The sequence below is a fragment of the Oryza glaberrima genome, chromosome 1 (assembly GCF_000147395.1).
Source record: "Oryza glaberrima chromosome 1, OglaRS2, whole genome shotgun sequence".
NCBI classification, from domain to species: domain Eukaryota; kingdom Viridiplantae; phylum Streptophyta; class Magnoliopsida; order Poales; family Poaceae; genus Oryza; species Oryza glaberrima.
The window spans coordinates 5,183,588-5,205,886 of NC_068326.1; the positions used below are offsets into that span (position 1 = coordinate 5,183,588).

Here is a 22,299-nt window from a genome sequence, read left to right on the forward strand (position 1 = left end):
ATGCCCTATGATATATTGAATAGATATACAGACATGGACGACTATATCCGAATTAACTTTGCAAATATACTATTCATTCAATTTTTTGTTAGAAATATTCAGGATGCAAAATCTTTTACACAAAAATACCATCGGTCTCGCACAATCATTGTGCGAAAATGACGTGGAAATGACGTCGCGACCAGTATCACGCAGTGAAATTGCGAGACCGCACGGTCTCACGCGGTTCTGGTGCGAGACCGCGCGGTCTCGCTCAAGCAAACAGCGATACCGCTCAAGCAATCAACGCTATCGCTCAAGCAAAGAGCGACACCATGCCTTGCCGTTTTAATTAGCGGTTAATTATCCTGATTAGCGATTAATTAATAATTAATTAATTGTTAATCAAAATAATTAATCACCAGTTATTATTAGTTAATTGTTAATTAAGTAATTAATCACTAATTAAATGGATCCCATTGGACAATGTCGCTGATTGCTTCTACGAGACCGAATGGTCTCGCTCTTCCATTCCGCGAGACCGCACGATCTCACACTTTCGCTGCACGATACCGCCCGTGACGTGATCCCCACGTCATTTTTGCGCAACGGAAGTGCGACACTGATGGTATATTTCTGCACAAGTTTTTGCATCCCGAATATTCCTGAGAAAAAAATTGAATGAACAGTATATTTTCAAATTTAATTCGACTATATCCCATGTGAAATTTTTTAGGCATCTCATTGACCAGCTAATAATTTTCAAGTCCAAAAAGATTGGCTTTTGCTTTAAGTTTGCATTTTTAATGTACAAAACAGGCAGCATCTATCTATCAATTTGTACCTATATTAATCAGGCATAAAAGCAATCGTAATGCATCAAGTATATTTAAACTACTTTATGGGTGTATTGCACGAACATAATCAAATAAAAAGAACATCTTATGATCTTATATAACACACTGGGGTACACAACCAAAACAATCCTAAACTATGGCATCATGCCGCTGTGAAAATGCTGTACTTTCATTAAGTACATAGCGACCTTTCACTTTTCATGCCACTTCCTGATCCAGGTAGTGCTAAATTATATAATACACACTATTTATGCACATTACACAGATGTCCCTATAAATTATGTTGTTCTTGTATCTATGGTCTTTTTTTATCGGATCTACTTTATTTCAATTGTGAAGAGCCATATCTCCAACAATTTCATTTTATCTTATCTTGCTGATTAGCTTCAAGTTAATGGAATAACAGCAGCGAACTTGCTTGATTTTTACACTGATCAAACTTATAAATATTCATACAAATCACATTCCATTCTTGTGTAAAGATCAATGCACATTAGACCCAATAGTTGCACATCTGTCACACGACATTTTTTTCATAGGATCAAGAACATGAATTCTGCACATAAACAGGCTTTTTCCTTTAGCCTTGTGAAGAGGGATGCTGCCGCGAGTATTGGTTCACCAGCAACAGTATACATTACTGATCAATCTACTAGGTTGCCTCTGCAGAGAGTATCTCGAGCTCAGCCCACCAGAGAGGCGAGAGCCGCGGCGTCGCTGCCTCCGGCGAGATGTTGAGAGCTTGTCTCAGCTTGCGGGTGGCGTCTCTCATCGTCGGCCTCTGATCTGAGTCGGGATCAATGCACTCCTGAATCACCTCGCAGACGGCCTCCAGCTCGTTGGCGTTGTGTTCCTTCAGCGACGCGTCGACGAGCTTGCTGTAGCTCTTGCCCTTCAGATACTCAGCGGCCTGTGGCAAAGGGAGATTCAATTTGGAATTGTGTTTTGCTAGAAATCAAGTTTCCTTCTTAAAGAGGAGAAGAGTTGGGGTTTTCTTGGAGTTTATTTGGGTTTGCATGATTTTACCCAGTTGCACATGGATTCTTGGTCGTCTGCTTCAGGGAGCTTTCCGGATATGATCTCTATCAGAAGCGTGCCAAAGCAGTAGACGTTGCTCGCGATATCAGGAGGACATTCAGAACGGCTGCTGCTATCCTCCTTTGCAGTCTTTGCTTTTATGGCGACTTCTTTCCAGATACCAACATCAGCAATCTGCACAAGAAGAGTACATAGCATCACACTAGCTCAAGGGAAGGGTCATGTTAATCATCCATTTTAATCAATTCAACCTTGTGTCGTAATGCCAAATGACATGTTATTGCGCAACAAATTAGATGCGCAATTCAGCTGCTTCAAATGAGTGGCAACACTACATATGTTACCGAGATCACTACAGCTAATTGAAACTGTACCTTGGCAGCATAATCATCTGTCATGAAAATTGTGTCGGAGCGCATGTCGGTTATCGCAACAGGTGGATTGAGATCATGGTGCATGTATTGGAGACAGTATGCCACACCCATGATGATCCTCATCCTTGCAGCCCAGTCCAGATGCTCAAATTCTTTGACTGCAAAATAAGCGCATTCAATGAGCAGAATAGTTTCCATATGTGTGAGGAAGTCATGAAAAAATAAAACAACTTACGGTGGAGATGCTCAGAGAGAGTGCCATTTGGAGCATACTCGAACACCATCATTCTCATGAAGGGTTGATTTTCCAGGCAATAACCTAGGAGGTTGATGAAATTCTTGTGGTTTACTCTTGATAGTGTGTCTATCTACACAAGCAAATCAGGGGATTAGCGAAGATCTAGCATTGAAGGATTTACTGCTCCAACTAGAACATGTAGGAAGCCATGGACCTTTTTTCTGAAGCATGTCTCTGAACTCTTAGGCCACTCTTTGAGCGACAAAATGGCAGTGGAAACAACACTGATCTCAACTCCGCTAGATAATGTCCCTTTGAACACGGTGCAGCTAGGGAAAGTGTTGATTATGTTACTGAAATCCTCACAAGCGGCTTCGAGTTCAGGTCTGTTTAGCTTTGGAACACCTGAATGCAACAATTTACATACAGAAGATTAACTGCATTACCTAGAGACTCTGTAATATAATAATAATAAAAAAAGAAATCCAAATAACTTCCTGAACTGACCATGGGCCAGTTCCAAATATGAAAATCGAGCAGTTTAAATATTAATTGGTTCACAAAAGGTGAGCAGGTCCTTGAAAATTTGTCAGGCTATAAGAGTAATGCAAAATAGCTATGCAACTATGCGAATTTTGTTATAGATGATAGATTTGTACTTGGCAGGTAGTTCCTGTTTTTTCTGCATGCAATGTATCTACTTCCCAAACCATAAAAGCAGATAGGATAATAAGAATGTTTACCTGTTACAAATGCTTTCTGAAGTGGGCCACTTAGACCCGTTTTCCAAGGTCCTATTGCCGCACGCCCTCGCTTCCGCCAGACCAAGATTGGAGCCACAATCAGGCTAATCAGCAATATGGCAGCTGGAATTATCATAAAATATGCCCACTTGCTGTGCTTTGAACCAGACACTTCATCGGTTGATTGATTTGCTGCCACAGACTGCATTGCAGCAGCATCAGTATTTACAGCTGATTCCAGAACTTCGGCCTCTGAATTTGGGAATGCAGAGAATGAACCACTCCCTAAAGAGAGAACATCAATAGCCCTTTGGATCTCTTCTGAATTTACAGGGCCAGAAGATTTAGCATCATTCCCTGAAAGGGCAGGCAGATTGCCAACTTCACCGAGCAGCCTGCGGCCCACGGCACTTGCAAAGGACTGCAAATTTTGCATAATGTGTGGCTCGCCTAGACCTGACAGACATAAAACAATGTAAAATTAATGTTTAATGCTGTGCATAACAAAAGGAAGAAAGGCTGATTATTTATACAACTTTTGAATGTGCGGTTACTTGCTAGGTTGGTGGAGTATTTCTCTCGGAGATCACTGAAAGAAGTCCAATCCTTAAACCCCGCCCTGTAAAATAAAGATCTGTTAGGAGGTGAGATAAAACCTTTAGAAATTAAAAAAAAATGGAAATGATTAGGAGGCTATAAGCAACTGAAAAGGTAACACCAAAATAGCCCACATACCAGCAACCTAATTTTCTGCTCAAGCATCCTGCCTGCTCATCAGATATATCTTGAATGTGCAAAGAAGAGATATCATCTTGGAACTGATTGTCATGAAGTGACCTGACAGATGATAATTGCTCATTATACGAAATAACTAGCAGAGAGTGAAGCACCCAATTAGACTTACAGCTGCTTGAGCAGTGGCATTGCCATTAATTCTTCTGGAATCGTTCCATCCAAGTTGTTGCTGCTCAAATCCAGTACTTCAAGGGCAGTTAACCCTCCGAACTCTTTGGGAATTTTCCCACGGAAATTGTTGTTTCGAAGTATGCTGGGTAAGCATAACCAGTAGGAATAATATCAGTCAACCCGTGGATTCCACAGAGCATAATCCGTTGAACTAGCTGAAAAGAAACTAAGTTCAGATCATCCATACAGTTCTAAGCACTCACAGAGATTTCAAAAGTTGAAGACGTCCAATCTCAGGTGCGAGAGTTCCCACCAATTCTCGGCCTGTTAAGTTCCTACATGTTCACACAGATAAGAACTCATATGCACAATTAAGAACATCAATATGCCAGGATAAAGAAACATCGTAGTAAGAAATGCGGTTTTGAACAGTCATGCTAATGACAAAGAACAAACCATTTCCTGCATAAAAACCACCAATTGTGGTATCATCGAAATTAGTTCATTTAACTACGTTTTTCACATGGAAATGCATCGAACATCAATTCAATTTGGAGCTTCAGGAACAAAAAACTAATTTAGTGGCTTACACAGGAGACATTGTATTGGGGGAAAACATAGAGAAAAACAGACTTACAAAATCTCAACTTTACCGTCAAAGCAATGCACGCCGGACCATCTGCAGGGCGTGGCGTCTGCCGGATCCCAATCCCGCAAGGCGCCATGGGGGTCAGCCTCCACCCTCTCCCTCAGCTCGAGCAACGCCATTCCTGCACGCAGGAAGCACGACGCCATGGGAGGTCAGACCAAGCAACACGGCTACCAGCCTACCACCACCATGGCAAGCTGCTCCTCTGGGGCCGTTACCTTCGCCGTTGAGCGTGGCGCCGCCGCGCCCCGCCTGCGCCTGGAGCAGCACGAGGAAGACGAAGAGCAGGTGACGCAGCGCGTCGCGGAGGTGGGGCCCGACGGTGGCGCGGCGAGGCCCCCACCGCGCACCCATGGCGACGGGGGAGGAGCGCCTCCCGGACAATGGCAGCCCGGCGGCCACCCGCCGCTGCCGCCGCCCTCTTCCGGCCGAGAATGTGGGGGGAGGGAATCAAGAACCAGACGAAGCTTAGCGAAACAACCGCGGCGAGCAGAGGCGCTGGCTCCGGTCGATCTCTTCCTCTCCGGCCTCGTCACGACGCCGGGAAAACAAGATCACAAGAGGACGACGACGACGACGACGACGACGACACGACGCCGCGGGCGCTGGCTTAGCCCGGCAAAGCCCCGAGGGAGGCCGAGCTATCCGCCGGAGGATCCCATGGGTCGCCTCGCCCGCGCCGGGACGGTGTCTCTGCGGCGGCGTCGGCGAAGAGCTGGTGTTGTCAGCGGCGGAGATGGACGTGGACGGGTTCTCGTCGGGATCGGGTGGTCGGACGACGACGAGGGCCGCGGCGCGAAGGGGGTGGTGGGGGGGATTTCGCGCGCGAAGGTGGCGGGAGGTGGTTAGAATCGGGGTTAGGGGGAGGCGGAGGCAAGGGCCGCGCGCCCGTCGCCGCCGCGCGCGCCAAACCGCTGCCTTGGCGGACTATTTCGGCCATGGGTATCCCTTCCAAGGAGCCAAGGGATATGGTATTTATGTAACTATATACTCGCTCCGTTTCGAAATGTGTGATGCCGTTAACTTTTTTAAATATGTTTGACCGTTCGTCTTATTTAAAAAATTTAAGTAATTATTAATTCTTTTCCTATCATTTGATTCATTGTTAAATATATTTTTATGTAGGCATATAATTTTACATATTTTACAAAAGTTTTTAATAAGACGAACGGTCAAACATGTGCTAAAGAGTCAACGGTGTCAAACATTTCAAAACGGATGGAGTAAAATAAAGAAATTTTTATTGTCAATGGCAGAGCCAGGATAAAATTATAGTGGGGCTTCTCAGCCTTTTGGACCTTATAACAATCTCAGACAAAGTCTATTTTATCTCTCTCTTGTAATAGATATATGGATTTAAATTTTACGGGGGTCTTAATGGGGTTCTAATGATTCATTAGGGGTAGGGGGTCTAAAGACCCCCCAGCCCCCACGCTGCCTCCGCCACCGTTTACAGTTATTATATAAGTACATTAAAATAAAATATAGAAATACCATATAGTTTATAAAATAATGACTATATTGAAGATTGCTTAGTAATTTTCGTTGCAAAACGTGAGGAATTGTTAGGAAACGATAGGCAAACAAACGATAAAGAACAAAAGATCAATCATAGAAGACACGAGATTTAACGTAGAAAACCCTCCTAAAGTAAGAGAGAAAAAACCATGAGCGTCAGCCATCGAAATATCTTCACTATATCGGGGTGAGATTACAACGCCACATGGCGGCTTACAAGAGGTATATATATGGTGGAACCCTAAAAGGGATGACGATCCGTATCATATACAAGCCTTGCAAATCTACTCCATACTAGCAGCCCAAAACTGAAAATAGAAGACAAGGAGAGATAGCGAGATGCATAACATATTCACGGGTTGGTGTACGATGCCACACCGCTTGGCACATGATGCGCACTCGTCCGACGACTGACATCACGAAGCTGATTGCGTCTCGCTATCATGGCATTGCTGCCTTACCGAATCTCCAAGACTCTGATCATGCCATGCGAAGGGGCGGGCGACTGATTGGGATGAAGATTACCATTCCATAGGTGCAGAGCCGGTAATCGGTTGATATGTGAATCATGATATGTGAGTCTTCGTTCTTTGCCTCTGCGTTTGATCACCGTGACATGACGCCAACCACACATCCACTCTGTTGTTTGCCGAGCCACCAATAGGTTCTCCCAACATATTAGGGGGTGTTTGGGACCAAAAATAAGTCCTTAGGGTAGAGACTTATTTTTTTGGAGAGAGGCTCCCAAACACCCCCTTAGTCTCGTGACCAGCCACCTTAAACCCTAAATTCTAGCTTCGCCCTTGCTGCCAATGATAGAGCCACGTATACATCCCTGCTGCCAATGATAGAGCCACGTATACATAAGGGCATAGTCTAGTTATTTCCGCAAAATCAAATCAGGAAATTCATTTTTAGCATAATTTTTTCCCCCTAAGTTGGGATTTACTGATGTTACCAGTGATAATTGCCTGTTTTTTGCGTGAGTACAGCCAGGCGCAACTTCAGAATTGCGCAATACACATTATTCCACCCAGAACCACTTACAGGTAAGCATTTCACCCAAAACTGCAAGATTTTCACATCTATCTACTCCCGAAAAGAAAATCATGGAACGAATACTTGTTCCTCGAATCAATTGAACCAGCAAGTGAGCCCTACACTCCAGGTTTAATTCAATGAACACATGAACAAGAACAAAGAAATTTGATATAATTTTACAAGAGTTCCAATCTAATGTACCTTTACATGAGAGATTTTGTTGATTCCAACACCAGATTTCTGTTCCATCTGCAACTGCAAGGACACAAGGTATAATTACAAAATTACTGAGGAACATTTTTTTTTGTTAGAAAAGATAAACCGCACTTGGTCTTAGTTGTTATTGGCTAATTTGGCAATAAATCTTGTGCAGCTGCACTGCTGCAGTGTGTGTCATCCTTCAACTGGTGGCTCAGAGACAACTGTGCCGACTGGCTCTCAAGATGAACCAACTGATAGACTTTCTGGGGCGCCTAAGTAAAAGTGTTGAACCACAGCCGTTGCTGGAAGAAGTACCACAAGAAGAAAGGCCCCCCTGGAGTCTTTTCCTCACACAGAATTACTTGCTAGAATCTATGTAATTTCTCTTAGCTTTTAATTCAGCTGGTTATCTTTTTAGAGGAGTTAGCGACTTGTAGCACACTTGATTTGAATAAGTGTATTTATAAAGAAACTCCATGTTTCAAGTAACCTAATCAATCTTTATTCAAGAGATAACCAAAACGATGCAGCTCTCTGCTCCCCAGCAACTTTCATCTTGCTAGCTGATCTTTCAAGTAAGCTTCACAGAGGAGAATTTGGGCCCATTATGTGGTGATCCCTTGGAGCAAACATCACCAGAATTGTCGAATATTATGGTATAATTCCTGCTTCCCACAAATCTGGAGTAGCATCCATCTGTACCAGCATATTTATACACCTGATGGGTCTCCCCTAATCCATCAACTACCAAATTCTTCTTTACCTTCATATAGCCACGTGCCGATTGCGCATTCCGCAAAGAGATGTATGAAAACTCTTGCTTCCTGCCAGATATCCTCCTCTCATTGAAGCCCATTTTCACAACCGAAACCAATGAGTACTCATCACCCACTTGGTCCGAGGTTCCAGAAAAAATATATAATGGGAAGGTCCTATGAACTTCCTCCAAGAACAGCACAACGCTGCTTTTGGCGAAAACACCAGACTTTGCATCGATTGTTTGGTTCACCACTTGAAATGTACCATTCTTGCTATACAAATTGCTGTTCTTGTAGCTGAACCTCTGGTAGAAAGTTGTCATAACATTGCCATATGACGAGTTCACCCACCCAGTGGCAGAGATATGCCGGCCCGCGCTTGTCACAAACCGCCCATCCAGCGCGCTGAAATTCGAATCCACATGAAGTGTCAATTTGGGAGCCTCATAGCTCACCAAGCTCCCAAATGTCTTCTCACTCTTATGATCCAACCAAATATGCAGATTGGCATCAATGAACCATACATCCAAAGCATTTGTTACACTAAACCCAAAATTATGCTCTTTGCCATCCAAGAGCTTACCAAGAAAAGGAGTGATATCAATGTCATAAGTTGGGAGATTGAATGAACCAATGGCAGTGATAGGCCTCCAGAAAAGCGGGTTGACACCACCAGTGTAGATAACAGTGAAGGGCCAAACAGCTCCGACGACATCGCCGTCGAGCTGAACAGTGATCTCCCGGAATGCGCCATTGCCAGGGAGGCTGGAGATGTTGTTGGCTTCGATGTATTCATTCGGTGGGTGCATGTACCAGTCCTCGTCGTTTGAGTGGAAAGAGACGAACACCTCGAGGACCGCCCTGTAGGTGTTCGACGGAATGACGAGCTTCTTGGACTGCACATCGGTGGAGTTCTGGATGGCGAACCACTGCCCGTCGTTTAATGGTAAGCTTCTTGAGATAGGCAAGATCAGATGGGCATGCTGCTGCTGCTGCTGCTCCGGCGGCGGCGGCGCCGCCGCTGGGTGGAAGTAGAGGTTGAGCGTGAGGTTGGCGTGGTAGACGCCAGTGTAGGTGTCATCGATGAGGTTGCCGAGGTAGACCGCGACCTCCCCGGGCGCCGCAAGGAGCGCCGTGTACCTCGAGACGTCGCGCGACACGGACCAGACGATGCCGGTGGCGCGCGGCTCCGCGGTGCAGCTGCGCAGGAGCTCGGCGCCGGAGAGCCACACGCCGAAGATGCGGTCGAACTGGCGGCCCCTGCAGTCGGCGCTCCACTCGAGCACGGCGAGCGCGAGGGACCCGCCCGCGGCGGCGCCGGCGGCGAGGCAGGCGGGCGGCGCGTAGGCGGCCGTGACGGGGCCACGGCCGTAGGTGTAGCCGAAGGAGTGGGAGAGGAGCAGCGTCGAGCAGGGCCCGACGCTGCCGCGCGGCGGCCGGATCGGGCGGTCCACCTCGAAGAAGGTGGTCGGCGGCGGCGGCGGCGACGCGTCGAAGGAGGCGAGGCGGAGGGTCGACGGGAAGCGGCTCCTCCGCGGTGCGGCAAGCGGCGCGATGGGGAGGAGCAGCAAGAGGAGGAGGGCGAGCAGGCATGAGCTGGTGGTGCCCCGCGACGCCATGGCCGGTGGCTGGAGCGCGAACCGGTGGCGTGAAGCTGAAGCTGGACTACTAGTCTACTACTACTCCTACTTGGTACTGTGAAGTATAGTTGAGTGTACCTACGACTACGAGGCTAGCACATTTTTATTTTAAAATAAATAGACTAAAATATGAGCAGCATTTTCGTCTGGTTGAATCATATTATGTGTATAAGATTACTCCTATCCGTGATAAAAATGGATCAGAGATTCAGAGATAACATGATCAAAATGGATCAGGGATTCAGAGATATCATGTTCAAGCATAAAAAAAGGGTCAGGGTTTGGAATGGTCAATATGCTTCATATGGAGTTTGGACTCGGATCTGTACACTAAAACAATTCAACATGAAAGATAAAAGAAAAGGGAGAGATTGCATCCCTCAGAATCTTGATCTGAATAGCCTATTGCTTACTTTCCACTATCTAGCAGGGGAAGTTCAAAGTTTTTCTCTAGGGGGATTCAATTTGAAGCGGTTATAGAGAAATTTCCAAGTTTCTTACTGACTACACATCAAAGATAAGCTAAGCTAAACTCCCTTTATTGAAGAGATCAAGAGACAGAGTAAAATGGAGAGAACCATGGACAGTTCAGTTCCCTACTTGTTCCAAGCTATACAACACTATAGATTATTCACCATCAACTTCCTTCTTGCTGATTGATCGTTCCTGAGAGAGAATTTAGCACCATTGTAAGGATTTTTCTTTGTGCAGGAATCACCAGAGTGGTCTGAAAGCACTGTGTAGTTCTTGCTCCTAACATCCCTGAAGTAGCATCCATCAGCACCAACATATTTATACGCCTGATGGGTCTCCCCCAATCCACCAACGACCAAATTCTTCTTCACCTTCATACTGCCATGGGCCGACTGCGCGTTCCGCAGGGAGTTGTATGAGAACCCCATCTTCCCGCCCGATGTCTCCTTCTCGTTGACGCCCAATTTGACGTATGAAATCAATGTGTACTCATCAGCTTCTTCATCTGAAGTACCAGTATAAACATACAGAGGGAAGATCTGGTGAAGTTCCTCAGAGAGCAGCACAGCCAAAGCATCCTTGGCAAAAACACCAGACTTTGCATCAATGGTTTGGTTCACCAGTTGCACCGAGCCGTTCTTGCTATACACATTGCTATTCACATAACTGAATCTCTGGTAAAAATTCGTGGTGACCTCCCCATAAGACGATTTCACCAACCCGGTAGCGGAGATATGCCGGCTTGCGCTAGTTACAAACTGCCCATCCAGCCCACTGAATCCCGAGTCCACATTCAGAACCAGTCCTTGAGCTTCATAGCTGATCAGGCTCCCAGTAGTCTCCTCACTCTTTTGATCCAACCATAGATGCAAATTGGCATCAATATACCACACATCCAGCGCATTAGTCACACCGAACCCAAAATCATGCTCCTTGCCATCCAACAGCTTGCCCAAGAAAGGTGTAATGTCAATGTCATATGTAGGTAGGTTGAATGAACCAATGCCGGTGATTGGTCGCCACAGAAGAGGATTGACACCGCCAGTGTAAATCACGGTGAAAGGCCAAATAGCTCCAACGATATCATCATTGACTTTAACAACAACCTCCCGGAATGCGCCATTGCCAGGGACATTGGACAAGTTATTTGCTTCAATGTACTCATTGGGAGGGTTTGTGTACCAGAATTCATCGTTGGCGTGGAAGGAGACGAACACCTCAAGGACCGCCCGGTAGGTGTTCGACGGAATGGCGAGCCTCTTGCCCTGCACATCGGTGGAGTTCTGGATGGCGAACCATTGGCCATCGTTCAGCGGCAAGCTTCTTGAGATGGGCACGATCAGATCGGCCTGCTGCGGCGGAGGCGGAGGCGGCGGCGCGGGGTGGAAGTAGAGGTGGAGCGTGAGGTTGGCGTGGTAGACGCCGGTGTACGTGCTGTCGACGAGGTTCCCGAGGTACACCGCGATCTCGCCAGGCTCGGCGAGGAGCGCCGCGTACCTCGTGACGTCGCGGGACACGGACCAGACGATGCCCGTGGCGCGCGGCTCCGCGGTGCAGCTGCGCAGGAGCTCGGCGCCGGAGAGCCACACGCCGAAGATGCGGTCGAACTGGCGGCCGCGGCAGTCGGCGCTCCACTCGAGCACGGCGAGCGCGATGGACGACGCGCCGCCGCCGCCGCCACCGCCGCCGGCGAGGCAGGAAGGCGGCGCGTAGGCGGCGGTGACAGGGGGACGGCCGTAGGTGGCTCCGAAGGAGTTGGAGAGGAGCAGCGTCGAGCAGGGCCCGACGCTTCCGCGCGGCGGGCGGATCGGGCGATCCACCTCGAAGTAAGTGGTCGGCGGCGCCGATGCGTTGAGTTTGAGCGAGGCCAGGTGGTGGGACGGCAGCCGGTGCCTGTGCGGCACGGCGGCAGCGGAGGCCACGAGCGGGAGGAGGAGGAGGAGGAGGACAACGACGACGAGGAGGAGGCGGCGGCGGCGGCCGGGGGAGGCGGCGGCCGTGGTCGGCGGCGACGCCATGGCTGGAGCGTGGGGAGTACGAGAGGTGGGGGCGGCGACAGTTGAGCTCGCAAGTAAAAAAGACCCAGCGGTTTAAACAAGGTAATGTTGGTGAGATTACCAAGGGCATGTAGTTACAGCAAATCATGCAGATATTACTCTGTTTCACGGTCTAAGTCATTCTATATAAAGTACGACAGAAAAGTTTTCACAGCTATCTTAGTATTGACAGTGGGCCAGGCCATGGGTTTGGTGGCGATTTTATTGCCGGGAAATAGGTGTAAATTGCAAGATTTCCATGAGTAGCGTGTCGTAAGGAATACTGTTCTATCTCTTTCTTTTTCTTTTTGGACTATTTATATTTGTTGTACTGTTTGATTCTATTTTAAGTTAGTTTATTTTAAAACAAAGATAATAGTCAGTAATAGTGTGAAAAACGAGCTTTTCTGACCTGTATTGTGGACTTGGACACGGTAGAGAGGCGCTGCACAAGCACGACGGCACGTGCTCAGTGACGACGCTGCGCAGACTTCGCTCGTAGGCTCGTAGGAGAAGGAAAATTTGCTAGTCGCCGTTTGATCCAAACGGATCATGAGTCATGACGGGCATCTGTACAGTAATCTGCTACGGCCAAATCGGAAATAAAAAAACGTTGCTTGCCCGAATTCTGATTCGTGATGGATAGTCCAGTTGATGGCCTCATTTATTACTCTGTAGGGTAGCAGCATTCAGGTACGACTATCGTAAGATCATTTACTGCTTACCATTACCGACACCGCGACACGGTGATGGTCGGCCATCGGAAATGCTAATGAGCGGGTGTTCGCTCTCCCGTCCGCCCAGCGATCACCCATCCGCTCCCTCCTCTGTACTACTCCTCACCCGAAAATCCTAACGCGCGGTGATCGTCCCCGCGCTACCCTGGCGATCACCCCGCGCCTCTCCCTGTACTACTCTCTCTTCTCCCCCCTTCCTTCTCCCCTTCTTCTCTTCCTATTACAGTACACCACAAAAAAATTTAAAAAAACAAAAAGTTAGAAAAATTTATGTATAAAAAATTTGAATTCAAATTCAAATTTGAATCGGGTATGTAAACTTTTGACTTATAAACTTTAGGTGTATAAACTTTAGATGTATAGAAATACTATATATAGAAAATATTTGAATTCAAATTCAAATTTGAATCGGGTATAATTCAAATTCAAATTTGAATCGGGTATATAAACTTTAGGTCTATAAACTTTAGGTGTATAAACTTTAGATGTATAGAAGTACTATATATGAAAAATATTTGAATTCAAATTCAAATTTGAATCGGATATAATTCAAATTCAAATTTGAATCGGATATATAAACTTTAGGTCTCTAAACTTTAGGTGTATAAACTTTAGATGTATAGAAATACTATATATGAAAAATATTTGAGTTCAAATTCAAATTTGAATCGGATATATAAACTTTTGACTTATAAACTTTTGTTCTTTAAACTTTAGATGTGTAAACTTGAGGTGTATAAACTTTAGGTGCATAAATTTACTAAAATAGGAAAGTAATGCAGTGCCAAAAAAGGAAACCAGGTGGAGGGAGGGAGGGAGGGGGGCGAATTGATCGCTGCCCCCATCTCCAGGCGAGCGATCGCCCATTAGGGCCCCCCCTCGGGCAGCCCTAATGGGCGATCGATCGCCCTGCCAATGGGGGTAGCGATCAGATTCGCTACCCCCCTCCCCCCTCCATCCCTCCACCTGGTTTCCTTTTTTGGCACTTTATTACTTTTCTATTTTAGTAAATTTATACACTTAAAGTTTATACACCTCGAGTTTACACATCTAAAGTTTAGAGACCAAAAGTTTATATATCCGATTCAAATTTGAATTTGAATTTAAATATTTTTTTATATATAGTATTTCTATACATCTAAAGTTTATACACCTAAAGTTTATATATCCGATTCAAATTTGAATTTGAATTATATCTGATTCAAATTTGATTTTGAATTCAAATATCCGATTCAAATTTGAATTTGAATTCAAATATTTTTCATATATAGTATTTCTATACATCTAAAGTTTATACACCTAAAGTTTATAGACATAAAGTTTATAGACCTAAAGTTTATATACCCGATTCAAATTTGAATTTGAATTATACTCTAATTCAAATTTGAATTTGAATTCAAATATTTTCTATATATAGTATTTCTATACATCTAAAGTTTATACACCTAAAGTTTATAGACCCAAAGTTTATAAGTCAAAAGTTTACATACCCGATTCAAATTTGAATTTGAATTCAAATTTTTTAAACATAGTATTTCTATACATAATTTTTTCTAACTTTTTGTATTTTTTTAAATTTTTTTTGTGGTTTACTGTAGTATGAAGAGAAGGGACTCGGGCATTTGCAAATTTGCAATTCAACGTTTTGTTCGGGTTGGCTAATGATAAGGGAATAAGTTCATCCAATTTTCATCCTTGAACCCCAAAACCAGATACAACAGATCCCTCAACTATTAAAACCGGTATAGATAAGGTCCCTCGGTGGTTTAGATGGCGGTTTTGGCTGACGTGGCGCCTATGTGGCTATTTTGACTCCGTCTTCATCTGACGTGGCGCTTATGTGGCAATCCAATCTAGAAAAATAATAAAATCCGTGGGAACCACGTGTCAGTTTCACACAGAAATAATAAAAAAGGTGGGACCCATGTGGGCCCCACATGCCATCGTCGCTGCTCCCTTCTTCCCACTATCCTCTCTCGCTTCTTCCCTACGATGTGGACGCGGACGGGGACAATGGCGCCGGCGTCGTTGAGGCACTCGACTGTGACCTGGGTCTTGCCGTCGGGCCTGAGCTAGGCGCAGGTGCCGTTCTTGCGGACCTCGGTGAGGCGGGCACCGAGCTTGGTGGCGAGGACGTGGCTGAGGGGCATCAGCTCGGGGGTCTCGTCGGTGGCGTAGCCGAACATGTGGCCCTGGTCGCCGGCGCCGATCTCCTCGGGGCGCTTGGTGAAGTGGCCGTGCACGCCCTGGGCAATGTCGGGCGACTGCTGCTCGATGTTGACGAGCACCTTGCAGCGGTCGGCGTCGAGGCCGATGTCGTCGGAGACGAAGCCGATGTTGCGGCAGGTGTCGCGGACGATCTTCTCGTAGTCGACGGTGGCCTTGGTGGTGATCTCGCCGAACACCATGACCATGTTTGTCTTGGTGCAGGTCTCGCACGCCACCTTGCCCTCGGGGTCCTGGGCGAGGCACGCGTCGAGGACGGCGTCGGACACCTGGTCGCACAGCTTGTCGGGGTGACCCTCGTTCACGGACTCGGAGGTGAAGAGGAACGTCTCCGCCGCCATTTCTATCTGCCCGCTGCATCGGTTGCAACCAAGCAATCAGAAAAAAGACTCCATTTCTGCAGATCTACTGCTGCCGACAGCTAAGTACTGACAAAATTTTGCAAATTAAAATTGGATCCACCAACGCTATATCTAATATGTTCTCCTAATCCACCGACAGTTAAGTACCTTTTTTTCTCCTAATCCAGAACTCCATACACGCACAATCAAAGATTAAACAAAAAAAGAAAACAAGAATATCCGCCAACCACTTTCCCCTCCCACGGCGGCGGCGGCGGGGAAGCAGGTGGGGAAGCGGGAGCTCGCCCGCTGCCGCCCATGGAGGAGGCCGCGCCTTATCTCCGCCGGTGATAGAGAGAGATGGGGGTGAGAGATGAAGACGACGGGAGATGGGGGAGAGAGAGGAGGAAGAAGAGGAGGGAGGTGAGGTTGACATGTGGGGCCCACGTGGGTCTCACCTTTTTATTATTATTTATATGTGTGAAACTGACGTGTGGGTCCCACAGATTTTATTATTTTTCTAGATTGAATTGCCACGTAAGCGCCATATCAGTGCCACGTCAGATGAAGACCGAGTCAAAATAGCCATGTAGTCGCCACGTCAGCCAAAATCACCATCTAAACCGCCAAGGGACCTTATCTGCACCGGTTTTGATAGTTGAGGGACCTGTTGTATATGGTTTTGGGGTTGAAGGACGAAAATCGAATTCGCTGACAAGTTAAGGGATCTTAGATGAACTTATTCCAATGATAAGCCATTGTGTTTGGGCCGTGGAGCGGGACATAGATAACGCAGAGCGTCTCGGGCCCGAGCAGGTATACTGGATTGACGCCTTGGGGGCCTTGGCATGCTGGGCCTCTTGGGCTGGCCCGTACAACTCCCTTGCTTTGCATTTCACTTCACTTTTTTGCGCCTGTCAAAGATGGCGTCACTGCGCGTAACGTCTACAACTCTACATGACACACAACAACTGCCGCCTACCTGCCTCTCTATACATAGCGGTGACATCGACTACCATCCATTTTGGGCAGCAAGTCAACATAACACTTTTGGCATCATTATCATGTAAGATTTCTTTTGGGGATTGTCTCTTTGTAGGCTGTGTTTAGATCCAAACTTCTAACTTTTTTTATCAATCAATCTGTCATATACACACAACTTTTTAGTCATATCGTACAAATTTCAACACAAACTTTTAACTTTGGAAGGAACTAAACACAACTGTAATTGTAAGGCTTCTGTTTTTTTTCCTTTTCTGTTGGTAGAACCATCAGCTCTTGACATGTTTGGATAGAAATAACCAAGTAGACATCTAAAGAAGGAACACCATAGCTAAGGAAGAACATGTAGAATTAAGCAAGGAACCAAACGACCACGCTTAGCGCTAGTCTGGTGCTTTCCTCACTAGTTTGTGTTTACGTGGTTAGCGCGTGGTTTGGATGTACACTTGTGTGCACAACTAAACTCGACAGTCCTATCGTTGATAAGTGTTTTTCTTGTAACTGCTTTCCTCAATCTTAACACTCCGGCCAAAAAAGAAAAAAAATGACTTATTACATTGTACATGTACATGCTATCAAAGATCTCTAAATGATTGCAAATAGAAGCATAAGCGTGATTGCACGCACGTGCTAAACCATCCAAGAAAAGAATCCAATAATGCACAAGAGCAAGCGTGCGACGACGAGGCGGGTTTCTTAATCAACGGCGCGTCCACCTCCAGGGCTCCAGCCTGTGACCCATTAGCGGTGAGCAATCAAGCTAGTAGTGCGCATCATCTTCCCCAGATTACACACACATTATCGCTAGGATCGATTACATTAAGCTCAAACATTTCGGCCCCTCCGGCTTTCCCGGCCAGCTCGATCGGCCTTCGCTTTTTTGTCGGTGCGGACTGCGGCGTACGTACGCATCGGCGTCGAATCATCGACCATCTCTTGATCGCTACGTTATTCTGCCCCTGATTTTGTAAAGCACAGTACAGGCATGTACAAAAGCAATTCAGGGCGACTTAATGAAAATGAGGTGTGAACTGTGTGGTTTCATTGAATACGCACTGGATCGATCGATCCGGTGTGTGTTGATGCACAGATTGTGTTATGTGTGTGTAATTACGATGGATAGCTAACGTGACGTGACACGAGGATGGATAGCTGCTTCAATTCTTGGTGTACTCATTTTGCGGCAGCGCAGAAAATTCGGCGGAGTAGGAGCTATAACGGCCGAATACGATTGCTAATTTATTTGGCCGACTTTTATGGACGCTCTACTGGTGGCGAAGGACGTGTAACGTTACAAATTTGCATGTTTGGGACAGACACTTTTCCGAGGAAGTGTGATAATCGTAAAAATACACACTTCGGTAAACTTTCTTGGAGGTGTCTAGAATGGCGAACACAGGATCAAATTTTAGAGGGTGCTAATGGAATAACATGCACTAAATATAAGACAAATCTAAACTTCATATATAAAAATATGAGAATTGAAGAGTATGTATAGTAGGTCTGGTCAACAACAGGAGAGGCTCAATCCCACCTTACACCTATGTTGGGATCATCACTGTCTGGACAGTACTAGAGTATTTTTGCATCGCATTCAAATTTTCAGGTTGTCATTTCTCATATCTATATTTAGATCTGCTCTCTATGTCGAACCATGTATAATTTCTCTCCTTTCCTCTGAAACCCAACACACCGACAACAAACAACATTTCTATGTTATCTTTCACTAATGTACCATTACCGTCCTCGATTTCATTGTTATTCAGTGGCAGTCTAGCTAATGTCACATGTTTCACTCTATGTTCTCTACGTACTCTACTATGATCTGCCATTGTCTCCCGTGACTAAAATATTTTTCTCTCTTACGCCAGAGAGGGAGGAGAGTTTGTTAGAGGAAAGTTTCTTACACTTCACACTAGTCTTGAGCCATTCATGAAGAGTGTTTTATGCCTCGTTGCTTCTCTTTTTCCTTCACTCCCATGAAATACTACACAATAGAGTTCACTAATCTTATCCTTATTACATGCACACATGCGAGATGTTTATCGGTGCACTGCTTGTACTTCAATGCAACAGTGATAATAGAGGTGAAGGAATGTTGTGCTCCTCACTGGCACCGGTGGTAGCATCGCCAAAAAACTCAAGGTCAAAGACATCATGCATAGAAGAAATAGCGGTGGCATAGGAGGTGGCTTAGTGGTGGTGGGCCGGTCGCTAGGTTAGGTTATGATAGGTGGTGTGGCTTAAGGCATGCGATATAAAGATGTAGATGGATGCGAGTCTTTGGATCTAAATTGGATCGAGTTAGAAATAGGTTAAAACTTAAAATTGACTTGGATAATCCCGCTCTAAAATGTGTCAAAAACACTACTCCTAGATAGATCTCACATTAAGGCAGTAAGGCACCCATTGGCTCTATTATTATACATCGACCTTAACCCAAAGCATTTTGTCTCTAACGAAAGGAAGTACAGGATGAAATGGATTCACATGTCAGAAAGTTTCCATTAGGATCTGCAGTCAATTCTCCTTTACATCTGGGTTTTACGTACAACCATACCATTTCTTATTCAAGGTTAAGGACACTGGAGTGATCCATCAATAATTGCAAAGACGTAAGTAGGGCCCGCCAGCACACACTGGCCCACCTTCCGTTCCATTTACACCCTGTCGATCTCTTCCCGGCCCCCTATCCACTCGCTCTATCCCTACGCGCGCCGCGCCACGCCACGCCACGCCGCGCCGGCGCCGACAGGCGTCAACGTCGGCGCGTCCCGGCGCACGACTCCTCATTGTGGTCGAATAGCACGTCGTAGCCGACGCTGCTCACGTTCCTCGAGTAGCAGCCGCCGTCGCTGCCGCCGTACTCGTACACCTGGTGCATCCGCCACGACGCGCCGACCACCTGGTCGTCCCGGAGCACCACCTCCGCCGCCGCCGTCTGCTCGTTGTGGAGCGTGCTCGCCGCCGACGAACTCCCGCCCGCGCCCGCCGCGCGCGTCTCGTCGAAGCCGATCGCCACGCGCCGCATCAGCCGCTGCGAGGACGTGCCGCTGCCGTCGCCGCCCAGGAAGATGTAGAGCGGGAAGCTCTGGTGGAGCTGCAGCGCGTGCGCGCCGTCGCCGGTGACCACCTCGGTGCGCGCCTCCGTCGTCTGGTTGATCGCCTGCGAGCTTCCCTGGCTGGTCACCACGTTCGTGTGCACGAACGTGAGCCGCTGGGTGAACGTGGTGGTGATGTTGCCGCGCGACGAGCGGACCCACCCCGTGGCCGTGATGTTGCGGCTCGCCGTCGCGTCGTACTGCCCGTCGATGCCGTCGGAGGAGTTGGAGACGATCTTGCCGGTCAATTTCGGGGCGTCGTAGGCGACGAGGCCACCGGAGGTCGCCACGCTCTTGGGGTCGAGCCAGAGATGGAGGTTGGCGTCCACGTACCATGACTTCTGCGCGTTGGTCACCGCGAACCCGAGCTCGTGCTCCTTGCCGTCGAGCAGCTTGCCCAAGAACGGCGTGAGCTCGACGTCGTAGCTGGGGAAGTTGAACGAGCCAATGCTGGTGATGGGGCGCCAGATGAGGGGGTTGATTCCGCCGGTGTAGATCACCGGGAACGGCCACACGGCGCCCACGACGTCGCCGTCGAGATGGACGGTGACCTCGCGGAACGGACCGTTCTGGTCCGGCGTGTTCATGTACCAGAACTCGTCGAAGTTGTGGGACGAGACGTACACCTCGAGCACCGCGCGGTACGCGTTGGGCGGCACGGTGAGCCGCGCCGACTCGACGTCGGTGGTGTTGTCGACCACGAACCACAGCCCGTCGTTGAGAGGAAGGCTTCTCGAGACGGGGACGACGACGTCGGCCGGAGCCGACGCCGCCGTCGGCGACCGCGCGGCGCGCCGGAAGTAGAGGTGGAGCGTGAGGTCGGCGTTGTACACGCCGTTGTACGTCTCGTCGATGAGGTTGCCGAGGTACACGGCGAGCGTGGAGTTGCCGGCGGCGAGGAGTGACGCGTACTTGGTGACGTCCTTGTGCACCGACCAAGTGACGCCGCCGGGGCGCGGCTCGGCGGTGCTCCCCCGCATGAGCTCCGCCCCGCCGAGCCAGACGCCGAAGATGCGGTCATACTGCGTGCCGCGGCAGTCGGCGCGCCACTCGAGCACCGCGAGGGAGACGGCGCGCGCGCCGCCGGCGGCGTCAGCGAGGCACGGCGGCGGCGAGTAGGCCGCGGTCGCAGGCGGCTTGGTGAAGGTGAACGCGAAGGAGTGGGAGAGGAGCAGCGTCGAGCACGGGCCGGAGCTCCCCCGCGGCGGCCGCAGCGGCCGTTCGACCTCGAAGAAGGTGTTCCTGGCTCGCCGCAGCGACGGCAGCACCGCCTCGACGGCGGCGATGTCGGCGGCGGAGAAGCGGAGGTCACGAGGCGACGCGGCGCACGAGCGGAAGTGGACGAGCAGAGTGAAGCAGAGACACAGCAGCAGGAGAGGAGCAGAGGAAGTTGTCATGGTTTCAGTGTGGAGGAAGGCAACGCAACGCTTGTGTGGTGTCTTGCTGAAGGCTGCGAATTTAAACTCTCGCCGCAAAAGCAGAGAGGATAATTTCGAGAAAATTCAGTTGATTGATGACAAAATGACAACGAATCCCAAGCTAGTATAAGGTTTGTGTTTTGTTTTTTTTTTCAGTAGTATATGAATTCTGAGTGCCGTATAATAACAATGCAAAGTGCTGAGTAGGTAGAGGAGTTATTCGGCTTTGGGGACACTTCAAATTGTCTACTAGTATACTAACCGATAAATACAGAGCCAAAAACAAATTAATTTATGAAATTTTCTGTGATGATCCAATAATCACCCTTTGGGGGGACCCAAACCAGCTGGAAATACACTTCCAATGTTCCGATCTCCACTAAAATGGATCAATGACTCGATGTCGCGTAGGCTGTCGTCAAGCAGGATCACACATCCACACATAAAAACAGCTTGTGGCTGATGACTAAACTGAATTTGAATTTCTTAAAAAATAAATTAATTTCGTTTCGTTTTGTTCTCTTGAAGCAGGGATACTGTCTCAGCTCCCTATGGCCTATGGTCAATGAATGATAAGGTACATGCTGATGACACTGTCGGCCGTTCCTCATCACAAACATTCTATAGCTGGAAAAATCAAGGGGCACATTAATATAGTTGTAGTATATGTCAGCGTCACCACATTGCACATGTATTTGTAATTTGTACCGGTTACGTACATGTTCCCATGAATTTTAAAAAGGCCACTTTCAAACAGGTTAACGTGACCGATCCTCTCCCTTCACGTTCAAGATAGGCATTCAGCTTTTCTTTAACTAGGTTCAGCAGTGCAAAGATTCTCCTACTCTCAGCTAAGCATGCATTTAAGCTCAGAAGAAGCAAGCAGATGCAGAATACGTACTACAGAAACGGTCTGCTTTGATGACATTTTTTTGTACCCAAGGGAAGTAGAGATTTTGATGAGACTGTCAACTGTGCCCTCTTAAACAAGGTTGAAACTGCACCTATCTGGCTTAATTGCG

The 22,299-nt window shown here is 47.5% G+C and overlaps 4 protein-coding genes across 6 annotated transcripts; all 4 read right to left on the bottom strand.

The window, feature by feature from the left end:
* Positions 1-1,223: 1,223 nt before the first annotated feature.
* Positions 1,224-5,703, bottom strand: LOC127766238 (protein MALE DISCOVERER 2-like). Of its 3 annotated transcripts, none has more exons than XM_052291345.1 (12): positions 5,003-5,703; positions 4,789-4,905; positions 4,399-4,459; positions 4,134-4,277; positions 3,965-4,066; positions 3,766-3,848; positions 3,230-3,685; positions 2,701-2,891; positions 2,484-2,616; positions 2,249-2,406; positions 1,863-2,048; positions 1,224-1,746 (listed from the first exon to the last, which is right to left on the bottom strand). In XM_052291345.1, the coding sequence occupies exons 1-12, from the start codon at positions 5,136-5,138 to the stop codon at positions 1,489-1,491; spliced, it is 2,025 nt and encodes a 674-aa protein (XP_052147305.1). In that variant the 5' UTR covers positions 5,139-5,703; the 3' UTR covers positions 1,224-1,488. The 3 variants fall into 3 exon arrangements, with proteins under 3 accessions (XP_052147305.1, XP_052147296.1, XP_052147287.1); XM_052291336.1 differs by having other exon boundaries at positions 3,784-3,848; positions 4,399-4,470; positions 4,773-4,905; positions 5,003-5,702; XM_052291327.1 differs by having other exon boundaries at positions 4,399-4,470; positions 4,773-4,905; positions 5,003-5,702.
* Positions 5,704-8,023: 2,320 nt separating this feature from the next.
* Positions 8,024-12,793, bottom strand: LOC127754375 (uncharacterized). Its single transcript, XM_052279880.1, has 2 exons — positions 10,564-12,793; positions 8,024-9,970 (listed from the first exon to the last, which is right to left on the bottom strand). Exons 1-2 carry the CDS (start codon positions 12,432-12,434, stop codon positions 8,116-8,118), a joined length of 3,726 nt encoding a protein of 1,241 aa, XP_052135840.1. The 5' UTR covers positions 12,435-12,793; the 3' UTR covers positions 8,024-8,115.
* Positions 12,794-15,261: 2,468 nt separating this feature from the next.
* LOC127760621 (S-adenosylmethionine synthase 2-like) lies at positions 15,262-15,756 on the bottom strand. The gene has a single exon (XM_052284911.1). The coding sequence runs from the start codon at positions 15,754-15,756 to the stop codon at positions 15,262-15,264; it is 495 nt and encodes a 164-aa protein (XP_052140871.1).
* A 3,471-nt stretch (positions 15,757-19,227) lies between these two features.
* On the bottom strand, positions 19,228-21,371 carry LOC127774198 (peptide-N4-(N-acetyl-beta-glucosaminyl)asparagine amidase A-like). The gene has a single exon (XM_052300468.1). It carries the CDS (start codon positions 21,254-21,256, stop codon positions 19,517-19,519), a length of 1,740 nt encoding a protein of 579 aa, XP_052156428.1. The 5' UTR covers positions 21,257-21,371; the 3' UTR covers positions 19,228-19,516.
* Between the last annotated feature and the right edge of the window lie 928 nt (positions 21,372-22,299).

Excerpts from the sequence above, each read along its gene's own strand:
- LOC127766238 (XM_052291327.1), bottom strand. The coding sequence starts at position 5,138 with ATGGGTGCGCGGTGGGGGCCTCGCCGCGCCACCGTCGGGCCCCACCTC. Across the intron at positions 4,278-4,398 it reads CTTCAACTTTTGAAATCTCT|CATACTTCGAAACAACAATT; the intron begins GTGAGTGCTTAG and ends ATGCTTACCCAG. Across the intron at positions 1,747-1,862 it reads AAGAATCCATGTGCAACTGG|GCCGCTGAGTATCTGAAGGG; the intron begins GTAAAATCATGC and ends CCTTTGCCACAG.
- LOC127774198 (XM_052300468.1), bottom strand. The coding sequence starts at position 21,256 with ATGACAACTTCCTCTGCTCCTCTCCTGCTGCTGTGTCTCTGCTTCACT.
- LOC127754375 (XM_052279880.1), bottom strand. The coding sequence starts at position 12,434 with ATGGCGTCGCCGCCGACCACGGCCGCCGCCTCCCCCGGCCGCCGCCGC. Across the intron at positions 9,971-10,563 it reads TTGATGGTGAATAATCTATA|TAGTCCAGCTTCAGCTTCAC; the intron begins GTGTTGTATAGC and ends GTAGTAGACTAG.
- LOC127760621 (XM_052284911.1), bottom strand. The coding sequence starts at position 15,756 with ATGGCGGCGGAGACGTTCCTCTTCACCTCCGAGTCCGTGAACGAGGGT.